Below are 10,937 nucleotides of genomic sequence, written 5' to 3'. Positions count from 1 at the left end.
TAATGTCGAATAATTTAATATAATAAAATTTATAAATTAATATATTATACTTATTAAAGAAAAATACAACTAAATTTTCGTCAAGTTAATCAATAAATTTATTTATAAATTATTCATAAATGTTAAAGAATTAAATTTATTGGTATTTAAGTTTATTTATTTTATATTTTTATTATTATTAATTGAATGAAATAAATAAAATTTCAAGTTTGTGAATCATTGGAGTAATCCAACGATCTAATATTATCGATCCCATACTACAAGATACAGACAAATAAATTATGAGATGGATTTTACCTTACTATAATAACCCTTTACATGTGAGAGATGTTTTACACCTATTAGAATTGATCCTAAAATTTATTGGAGTAAATATTCATATAAGTACCAATTACGTTAATTCGTGAGGGCTTCCGGTTCATGAACTATGCTTATTAATAAAACCTTTAACCACATGATAAATAAATAATAATATTTAAAATGAACAAATAAATTTATAATACCAAGCTTAATAATCAATTAAACAAACTTAAAATTCTAAAATTTTTAAATAATTAAACAAACTTAAATTGAAAGCCCGATAACATCTAAACGAATTAAACTCAAACAAAACTTAAACCAAACTAAGCTTGTAAAAAAAAATCAAGCTAAACTTGAACAACTATTTCAATGATTTAATTTATTTTATGCTCAATTTGATTTGACTCGATTATTTTATCAAATAAATTTAAATATCATAAAACTTGGCTTGACTTAACTCGTCTATAACTTAATCCTTTTCGGGAGCAGATCTCCTAGTCCACAAAAAGTAGAGTAGGGATGAACCATTCACAATTGCGATCGAATCATGGTCGTGATCCGACCGTAATTAGTTACGATCTCTCCCTGAATTCAGTTCCCATCAGGTTATAATTGGGTCAGAGCGGACGATCGGAGGTTGTCCGGAGACTGACCCCTGCTCAACACTAGACAACATGGACATTTGTCCACTTTCGACGACCTCCGACAATCCATTCAGATTCAAACTATAATTTGATGAAGATGATAAATTCAGGAAATGATTACAATTAATTATAATTAGATCATGATCATAATTTAATTATAATTATGAATGATCTATCTCCTAATTCACTTTTTCATGGACCGAAAATCTGATCTTATCTTTGTTTTGCTTTTTTGCCATCCATCCGTTCATCTTTCAACTCTAATTAAAATAACACGTAATATTAGGTGACTTAAGGGTCCGGAATTTTTAATTTTAATTTTGCCGGCGGTGTTAAACAAAAGTAATTTTTGGGGTGAAATGAATTTTCCCCTTACTCAGGTGTTCTTTTCATTTCCAGGAAGGCGCACACACAGGGGGAAGGCGGCTTGAAGGGCTACCAGGCCCTCCGATCGCTTCCCTTTTCCGCACAATTTTATCTGCCGACTTTGAGAAAGCTCGCAGCTCACTCCCGTTCCTGCATCCCCATCTCCTTTTGATCGTCTCTTCCTCGTCGCTCCTAATCCGACACACACAGTACCCTAGAGAATAGAATCGGACGAGATTGAGTTGAAAAACAAGAGGCAATGCAGGGGTTCCCAGGATCAGTTCCGGATTTGTCCCAGCTTCGGTCCACCATGATTGCAGTTGAACAGGCTTGCTCCATGATCCAGGTTCTCTACTTGTCCATTTGAAAGTATCTGAACATGAGTAGGTCGCCTATTTGTCTTTTAATCTTGTTTTTGAAGAGCCAATGTTTTGTCCGTTGCTGGGTTTTATCCAACCTTTTCAACGTCATTTTGATTGTAATATGTAACTTCGAGGAGCTTATCTTCTCGTATAACTCATCGTCACGTTTTCACGTTTTCTGCATGATTATACTTCCATTTGCTCTCCTTGTTTATCCTGAACTTCTGGAAAAGATCGCTTTATCTTTTTAATTATTTTTTTTTATCAAATAGCCTAAACTAAATAAGTGAATTTGTTTTCAGCTTACTAATTTGCTCTCTGCTTAATCATCTTTTATCAGGCATATGCAATATGTAATTGGCTACAGCTCTAATAAGTAGCGTTGTGCATTTGATGCACTTTTTATGTTTATTTGCTACCTTGAATTATTCTTTTCCTAGATCTACAATGTGTTGGGCTTAGTTTTGTGACGCAAAGCTTGTTTCTGTCTTGTCTATTTTCTTTTGCACTTGCAGATGCACATGAATCCAACTGAAGCAGAGAAAATTATTGTTTCACTGCGGCAATCCTCAATGCCATTCCAGGCATGCCGATTCATACTTGGTATGTATCCATTTAATATTGTCATGATGGATAAAATATCCTACATCACAATTGTAATTCATCTAGTGATATTAAAATTTATGATGAAGCTTGTTGAATTGTGAAAGACACTAATTTATGCATATTGACTTTATGGCAAAGCATATATCATGCACTTTTCTAGGTATGCCTACTGCATGAGCTTGTACCTACATATCTGAAAGTTTGTCACCCAAATGACAGTCTTCTGTTGAGTATGCAAGTCAAATAGATTGTCATCATGTAAGATGGCCCAGCAATCTCATTCTAGTTAATTTTTGGGTTGTTTTAATTCTTTCTTTTGGAAGTTTGAATTGCGCATAAAATTTTTAGAAACTAGATGCTCTAAGATAAGTACAATGAAAATTAGATATATGAAATATAGTTTTACTATTAAGAAAAGAATCGATAGTGGCAACACTTTCCTTAGGTCATTATTCTTTATGAGTTTTAGATATTTTGGATCTATAATACAACAAGAAGTGGATATTGATGAAGACATTATTAATAGGATACAAAATGAGTGATTGGAATAAAGAGGAAAATTTGGAATCTTATATGATCATCATATCTCCCTTATGTTAAAAGCATAGTTTATAAGAGTGATAGAACCTTCCATGTTCCTAATGTTAAACTATTAGGAAATATAATGAACAAAAAACTTAATATAGACGAGCATGCTAAAATGGAGTTATTGACATGGATAAAATAAAAAAAAAATATTTGAGAGCAATTAGGTGTTCAAAGATTTTCAACATACTCTATAGTTACAAGAGTTGAATCAATTTAAATATGGATGGAGATATAATAGGGAATCAAGCCCAATGATATAGGAAGATCCATATAGTCAATCTCACTTAGTGGGATAAAGACTTGGTTGTGTTGTTATATAAGAGTTGAATCAATTAGAATCTAAGGTGTAATGAATATGGTTAAAGAGGGAGACCAAAGAAATTAATGTAGTGAAAAATGATTTAATTAATTTGAATATTGTTATGCATATATAGCCGACCCCACCTAACGGATTAAGGCTTGATAGTTATATTGTTAGGGATATAGCTTTTTATAGAGCTCATTGGAGGCATATGTAGCGAACCTCTTAGTTGGGACAAATATGATTTAATGATGATTATTAGTTGTTTCTGAAAAATACTTATATATTGTATGCTTTTTTGGTCTAGAGGATTAAGCATTTTTCCGCTTCATATCTTCTAAGAGGGTCTTAGGACATGGCCTTGAGGTTGAGGAAACCTTAACAATCATATGAATATTTAATTCATGTTAGTTATTCAGAACTATCAGTTTTTACAATTTTGATAACATTCATTTTTTTCTTGGTTTACTCAATATAAATTGTGTACTATCTTCATTGGTACAACATTATGGTGATAATGTATTAGTTACTTTCTAGTTAACAAACATCATCTTAATTGATATGTGCAAGATTTATCTGATGTACACTCCTGCTTTTATCATCATTCTATGCCACTCTATGTTAGTAATGACTAGCTTTTCTGTTCTTGGGGATTATATCCATGGTAACCATAAAAGAACTAATGCATTCAAATTTTATACCACAAGTATCATAAATAATGAGTGTCAGCCTATCAAAATGAATAGTGTATATATTTACCGATCTAATAATTAGAATAGGAGAAAATATATAAACCTTCTCTTTCATATTACTTCAATCTATGAAGTTTAGAAAATTTTTGTTACATCACATCAATTATTAAAGAATTTACTCTCCTTGACATTATTATTATTGTATGTAATAGTAATGCACTTCTCATTCGCGGGAGTTTCGTACATTTGGCTGCCCTTTATATGTAATAGTAACGTACTAAAGTAATTTCAATGTAAAATGTTGAATATGATAATTTTCAAAGTGATTCATAAAGAAAAATTAGTATGGGTTGCCGTCAAATCATAGCTATCTTCTATCTTTCTTCATTTTTTTGATAATTTTATTCTTACTTTTAATATTGTTTTACCTTGTTTGATTAATCAACCATCATACTTTTATATACCCTATCCTGATGTTGAGCTTTTTGTGACTACATGGTTCCAGTTTTGATTTGGATTCAGATTTTGTAACATATGGGTAGGAATTAGCACTAGTACCATATATGTAGTATATTATAGCGCGAGCATGGCTCTTTCTAGTCATGGGTCTGAACTTGACTACAAATAGCAGCAGATTAGAGCTAATAAGAACAACAATGAACACAACGGCTATGAGGGAAAATAATGTGAGAAGTCAGCTCCTTGTTTCTGCTATCAGAGAACTTTGAGTTTTACGCCACTGATGGTGCAGATGTGGAAGTATGTATTGATGTGGAAGCATGGGATCGCTAGAAGGAGAGAGGGTGAATAATGTACCTGCAATCTAAATCACTTTCTTTCTCTTGCTAATTACTTAGCAAGGCCACACACACATTAATGAATAAATAAGACATGCAGAGAAGGGACATAGAAGTTTACTTGGTTCACAACCCTCTTTTTGCTAGTCCAAGGCCTATGCATAACGTTGTCCACTACTTTCTCCTCTTCGATAAAAGGCTGGTGATGGAGAAACCTGTTTGTACATTAATTAGTAATAGTATAATAGGACAAGAGGAGTACAACAAGAAACAATAAATAAAACAATTAACTTTGAGTGTCGTATCTCGAGCTCCAGATCTCCTTTTATAGCCTTTGTCTCGATTTGGTCAAAGTATTGATGTGGTATGTTCGGTGGATTAAAAACCCTATTCGATTGATTGAAAATGACTAACTCAGTTTTCGGCCTCATCTACGAACAAATCGTCTCTCATGGCTTCCACTGGCGTGACAACTTTTCTTGCCGATTAAATATTTTTTGGTCACTTGATCTCCACATTGGATAACATCGCATGTGGCTTTTCGGTCGCCTAATCTTGGTCAAGTCAGATCTCCACGTTGGATCACGTTCCACGTTGCCTTTCGATTGTTCAATCTCGATTTTTCGATCGCTTGATCTCAGTCAAATCATATCTCCAGGATCACGCCCCATGTGGTTGTTCGATCACCCAATCTCGATTTTTTGGTCACCTAATCCGAAAAGGCCGCTTGATCCCGCGATCAACTTGTTCAAACATGGAAAGGATAAACTAGTGGGCATCGGGTGCCTGAACTTGTTATTCGATGGACTGGAAGATCGATTGGAAGATCTGGTCGACTAAAACATTGTTCCGATCTTTCAAACCTCCCTACTCAAATCCACTACGATCAAGTTTGCCTAAGTGGAGTTTACCCTCGGTCCGAGTACAATTCACTCAACTCAGCTTACCATGCACAGATTTTCTCCCGGCTTCTCGTGCCTTACGTGCACAGAGTCCTTCCGACTCACTCTTTGTGTGTCTTTCTTGCTTCATCAGAGTACTCTTCCGCCAAGCTTTTCATACCCCAGATGTACTAAGTCCATCGGCTCCTTTCTATGTCATCCTGCTCGTTCGCTTGTGTCTTTTGTCCTAAGTCTCATTGTCCCTAATACTCCTTCCCCTTTCAGTCCCTTGGGTGTCCCATACCACCTTTTACTGTACTTTATCGGACCTTGAGTCATCGGGTTGTCTTTGTGTGTTTATCTAAGTTCTTGCACACCTAGGCACACTTGTTAAAACAGAGCAAGGCCTAATTTAACTTACTTGACCAAACATAAAAATTGTGGTCCACATAATTTGGGGTTCCAACAATCTCCCCCTCAATCATTCCACCAAGATTAACTAGATAAATGATCTTGCTTTTGTGTATATGCTAGTAGCAATCAATCAATCATTGAAATGACATGCCAAAGAATTTTTCTATTTTCTCTATAAGATTTTTCTAATATTTCTTGTACTGTAGTAGCTTATTAAAGTTTTTATTTATGTTTTTTTTTTTTTCTTCAAGAAAATTCTGAATTGCCAGCTGCAAAATTTCAAGCTGCTGGAGCAATTGGTGATGCTGCAATTAGAGAGTGGGGAATGCTTACAGATGAGAATAAGAAAAACTTAATAGTGTATTCTCTGTTTGTTATGAGTTTGAAACTTAAGTTAATGTTTCCATATCCTTTATAATTCTGTACCATTCACAACATTCTGTTGCAGATTCTGTCTACACTATGTTATGGAGCATGCAAGTGCTTCTGATGCTTACGTCCGATTAAAGGTGTCTGCAGTTGCAGCTCAACTGTTAAAACGAGGATGGTAAACACAATTAAATTAATTGCCCATATTTAATCAGACTACCACAATAATGAAAACAACTTAGTACCCAAAATTATATTCAAATATAAATTATTTAGATACATTCACAATGGAAAAGGACTAAATTACAAACTAAATTACAAACTAATATCTGAAAGAAATACACCGTAAAATGCCAAAATAAAATAAACACTGACTATCTGAATGGAACTTATGGAAGTCAGTAGAAACCTATCCTAAAGCTATTCTGATGTCTTGATAACACTTAGAATACATGCCTTTGGTAAGTCTAGATGAAAGACAAATAGGATGGTAGTTTGGGAAATAACTAGTAGGATGAATGTATAAAGTAGTAAGGTTAGCAAAAGAAAAAGGATAAGCAGCAAAGAAGTGCATCAGATATAAAGTTTTATCTTTAAAGTTTTAATATCACATCACATCACATTAATTAGTTAGATAGTCTTGAGCATAGTGGACCTGTGGATTTTCTCTTGCACTCCTATATCAGAGTTGCAGTGCTACATTGTGCACGCTCAACATGCGTATGGTTGCTGCAGCATGACAACCAAAGACTAAGATATCTTTTGAATAAGTGGCAGGATGACGGTGAATATTCTTGTAGACAAACGTTTGATGAGGGTTTTGACATCTATAATTAGAGAGAAGAGAAATACTTGGAAGGGTTTGATTTAAGTCATTCAACTTGACCTAGAGAGATAGTAGAAGAGATATGCAATACTATCTGATCATAAATTATGAAGAAAAAATAACAAAATTACAAATGAACGGTGAAAATTGATAAGGAAGTTTGAAATTTCACTGAAAATCATGTAGACAAGATATCAAAATTATAAATGAGAATTGATGAGGAAGTTTGAAACTTGACAATACTCAATTTGAGACTGAGAGGAGAATGGGTGGCAGGAGTGCGGGCGAAGATAAATATCTTAGTTCTATTATTTTTCTAACACTGCCACTCCTTCTAGATTTGTAATAATTCTTTTTTTTTTTGTTGTTTTTCAAAATAATATTGTTATCTCATATTTTTGTTTGCTTGCAAGTTGCAATATAACCCCCTACTTTTTTTTGTCGCCTTCACCCTTTTTTCTCTCTCTAGCAGATAGGAGAAAGAAAGAGAGAGGACTCACTCTTATACCAGCTTCAGTGGCATGATATTTTATCGTATCAATAAAGATAACAACACAAATATACACTACTGATATTGCAATCAATGACTAAATACCTCATGATCCATCAGTGATTCTATTACCTCATTGCAATGACTGTACCTATACTCAAATGACTATCAACTCTGCTAATTTTGCCATTTTCGATCAGTGATTGCTTAGACAAGTATCTTACTGAGGCAGACTATGTTCTTCAGGTCCCTTAATCATATTTGTCCTCATGTACATAGTGAATTATATGTAGCTTTGTTATTATAGATATGCTTCATCTTATAGTTAGTGTGTGTGTGTATATAGTTACTTATATATCTGGTATAGAGTGTATGTGTGAGTCTAAGATATATATGTATATATATAGAGAGGGAGGCTACTAGCTCATTGCCAAACCTTCTTAGCCTATATAAAGAATCGTAAAACTTCTTGTGCACCTTCATGTCTATCACCACTAGGAGTATTTTATTTTTTCAATTTTTTTAATTGATTTATTTTCAGTTCACTAGGATTTCAATATAATTGCTGCAAGCAACAACAATGGTTGTACTTCCTAATAATTGTGCAATGACAAGTCCTTTTTTTTTTCAACTTGATGTGGTTTAACTATCTTAGCTTGCAAATGAAACTCAATTTGTGATTTTCTGTTCACATTATCTCTTTGCTTGTAGGTTTGATTTTGTTGATGCTGAAAAGATTTGTATTCTCTTAGAGGTATGGATTTTGACTGAGTCTTTGATTGCTTTTCGATATTTTCATTCTCTTAGGTTTATGCATTTGAAGGAAAGATTAGTCACACTTTTCTATTAGTTCCTATTGTTTTGTAGTGAAATGACTATACTTTCTATGATTGAAACTATTTCTTGTGTCGGATGGTTTGTAATGATCTTTAGTACTCGGAATCATGGTTGTTCAAATCGGTATAGGTAGCAAGATCAAATGGCCAAAAAAATACAAAATTGATAATATCATATTGGTAGGAATGGCGACTCTAGAATTGTTAAATACAAGCACAAAACAAATTTATATATGTGATAACAAATTTTGTACAATCATAACAACAATGTATATTATTTTAATCAAATAGTCATTGTGTATTGACCATGTGTAAAAGATTTTAAATAGTCATACCAGACATTTGAATCCATATCGATGTCAGATACTCGTAGCCAAGTCTGAGTAACATAAGCTTATAATTACACGTCACTAAATTCCTTGCAATGTTCCATGACTCTTATTTTGGTACTGTCTTCTATTATCTCATGCCAACACAATTATTTTTCCACTTTTTGGTCGTCCTTAAACCTCATAAAATTTGCATAGATCTTTGAAATGAATATGCATTGTCCTTTGACTTTTATTTATTTATTCAAATTCTATGATAACTATTGGCGCTATTAATCTCAAACATATGATTTAGATGTTTAGAACTAAGGTATCATAATATTTTGATATTTTAGGACTTTTGGAGGTATAATTTTCTGAGAAATTTTATAGTGTTCATTTCAGATCTAGTTTTTTTAAGAAATTCCTGGAAATTTAAAACTATAACAAATAACATGGATTAAAAAGCTAGATTTGCAATTTTAGAATTTTACATAAATAGGTGTTGATTTGCAAGATGTCTTGTTGTTTGCAATAGTTTGAATTAGGTCATAATAATTTAATGTATGCAACTATCCTAAATGGTAATGACTAGCTGACTATATTTTCAGGTGAAGCAAGCCATTCTAGGACCTCATACATCAGATGTGCAATTTGCAGGGATTAATTTCCTTGAGTCCTTGGTACTTGTTGGCTAGATTTGTATCATCTGTATATCTTCTTGATAATTTGGTTCTTTCTCCACTTTTTTGAGTTTAAACCTTTTTCATTTAGGTATCTGAATTTTCACCTGCAACTTTGACTCCGATGGGCCTTCCTAAAGATTTTCACACCCAATGTCATTTGTCAATGGAATCTAATTATCTGAAGGTTTTGATTCTCTTTATAACTAGCGCCTTTATTGCTAATGTCTTTATAACTTTCTGATTTCACCTTACTATTTGTTTGCTATTTCCTTAAGAATGTTATGCATAGTATGAAATCTCCTGGTATAGCCAACACATTTGTTTGTCATGCTGACCATGCTCTGCTTATGCAGGTGAGTATCTTATCGTGTTGACACTCAACACATGTTTGCATGTTTTGGTGCTTGTAACTGTTTTTTTTTTTAAAATTCTAATTCAGTTGAATATTTAATATTTATTTTTAAAAAGTAAACAAGCCAAATGAAAGCAAATTAAAGAAGTAAAGCTATCTAAATTCACATCAAAATACATTGAAGGAAAAATATTCAACAGAGCTCGTTTTTAATTGAACTATCTAATTGCTGTAGTCTTATCATGATGAAGAATCTAACGAGAAGAGGATTAAATGAGTAAAACTCATTTGAATTCATTTTGGCATGCTATCATATGTTAAAGCATGGTGAGTATCAACATTATATGATGGTATAACATATTAATTCAATTGAGTATGCTAGTACAAAATTTTAATTTAATCGACTATCTAGTTAATGTACTTGAAATTTTAAAAGTAACAAGTGGAAGGGGGACTACATGAGTCAAACCCATGGCACATTGTATCACACTTCAAAGCATGCCAATTATAGGCATGATATTTTACTATAAAGTTTAATTCTATTAGAGGTAAGTAACCTAAGTGGAAAAAGATGAAGGAGTAAACTTTTTTAGATCCATTTGGCATGCTTTGATGCATGCCGAAACCTGGTGTTGGATGGTAAGATGCTGAAACTGTTCCATTCCATTCAGGGGCCAAACTCCCAGCATGAAACCTTATTTTAAACCCAGTTGCTATTATTGTGACAAGTACATAGCCACCGAGCTTTTCTAGGTTGTCTTTCTCGATTGCTTTTCGGTATGTTAGTTTGCCATCATTTTTTTTATCTGCAGGAGTTCTATTGTTGGGTTCAATCTGCTGCGTTTAATGTGACTGAAAAGATAGTGAGCTCATATGCAAGCATATCTGATGAGAAAGCATGCTCTGCAGCACTGCGGTTTATGTTTCAGGTTTTGAACTGGAACTTCCAAAATAGTTCCATTTCATGGGATACCTCCAGAAATAAATCAAATTTAGTAACATACGGTATCAGACATGATGTGGTTCAGTTGAAAAAGTTTGAACGGTCATTGGTTGAGGTTGCATAGTTGTTTGCATCTCTAACTTCATAGTTATTTTGTTTGTGTACTTCCTAACCTC

The 10,937-nt window shown here is 33.3% G+C and overlaps 1 protein-coding gene across 4 annotated transcripts in view; it reads left to right on the top strand.

Moving 5' to 3' along the window:
- The first annotated feature begins 1,314 nt into the window (after positions 1 to 1,314).
- The window catches only part of LOC122024892 (exportin-4-like), a 98,823-nt gene continuing 89,200 nt past the window's right edge, over positions 1,315 to 10,937 (top strand). For 2 of the 4 annotated variants that reach the window (XM_042583617.1, XM_042583618.1), the window contains exons 1-8: positions 1,315 to 1,656; positions 2,188 to 2,275; positions 6,203 to 6,311; positions 6,400 to 6,498; positions 8,348 to 8,390; positions 9,392 to 9,463; positions 9,555 to 9,650; positions 10,631 to 10,876. In XM_042583617.1, the coding sequence (XP_042439551.1) occupies positions 1,570 to 1,656; positions 2,188 to 2,275; positions 6,203 to 6,311; positions 6,400 to 6,498; positions 8,348 to 8,390; positions 9,392 to 9,463; positions 9,555 to 9,650; positions 10,631 to 10,876 (840 nt within the window). In that variant the 5' untranslated portion in view covers positions 1,315 to 1,569. The remainder of the gene's footprint in view (positions 1,657 to 2,187; positions 2,276 to 6,202; positions 6,312 to 6,399; positions 6,499 to 8,347; positions 8,391 to 9,391; positions 9,464 to 9,554; positions 9,651 to 10,630; positions 10,877 to 10,937) is intronic. The other 2 variants (XM_042583616.1, XM_042583619.1) reach the window with 2 other exon arrangements.

This window comes from Zingiber officinale, chromosome 9B, assembly GCF_018446385.1.
Source record: "Zingiber officinale cultivar Zhangliang chromosome 9B, Zo_v1.1, whole genome shotgun sequence".
Lineage (NCBI taxonomy): Eukaryota > Viridiplantae > Streptophyta > Magnoliopsida > Zingiberales > Zingiberaceae > Zingiber > Zingiber officinale.
Note: the sequence above shows the minus strand (reverse complement) of the source record. Positions and strands in the feature narration are given on the sequence as shown.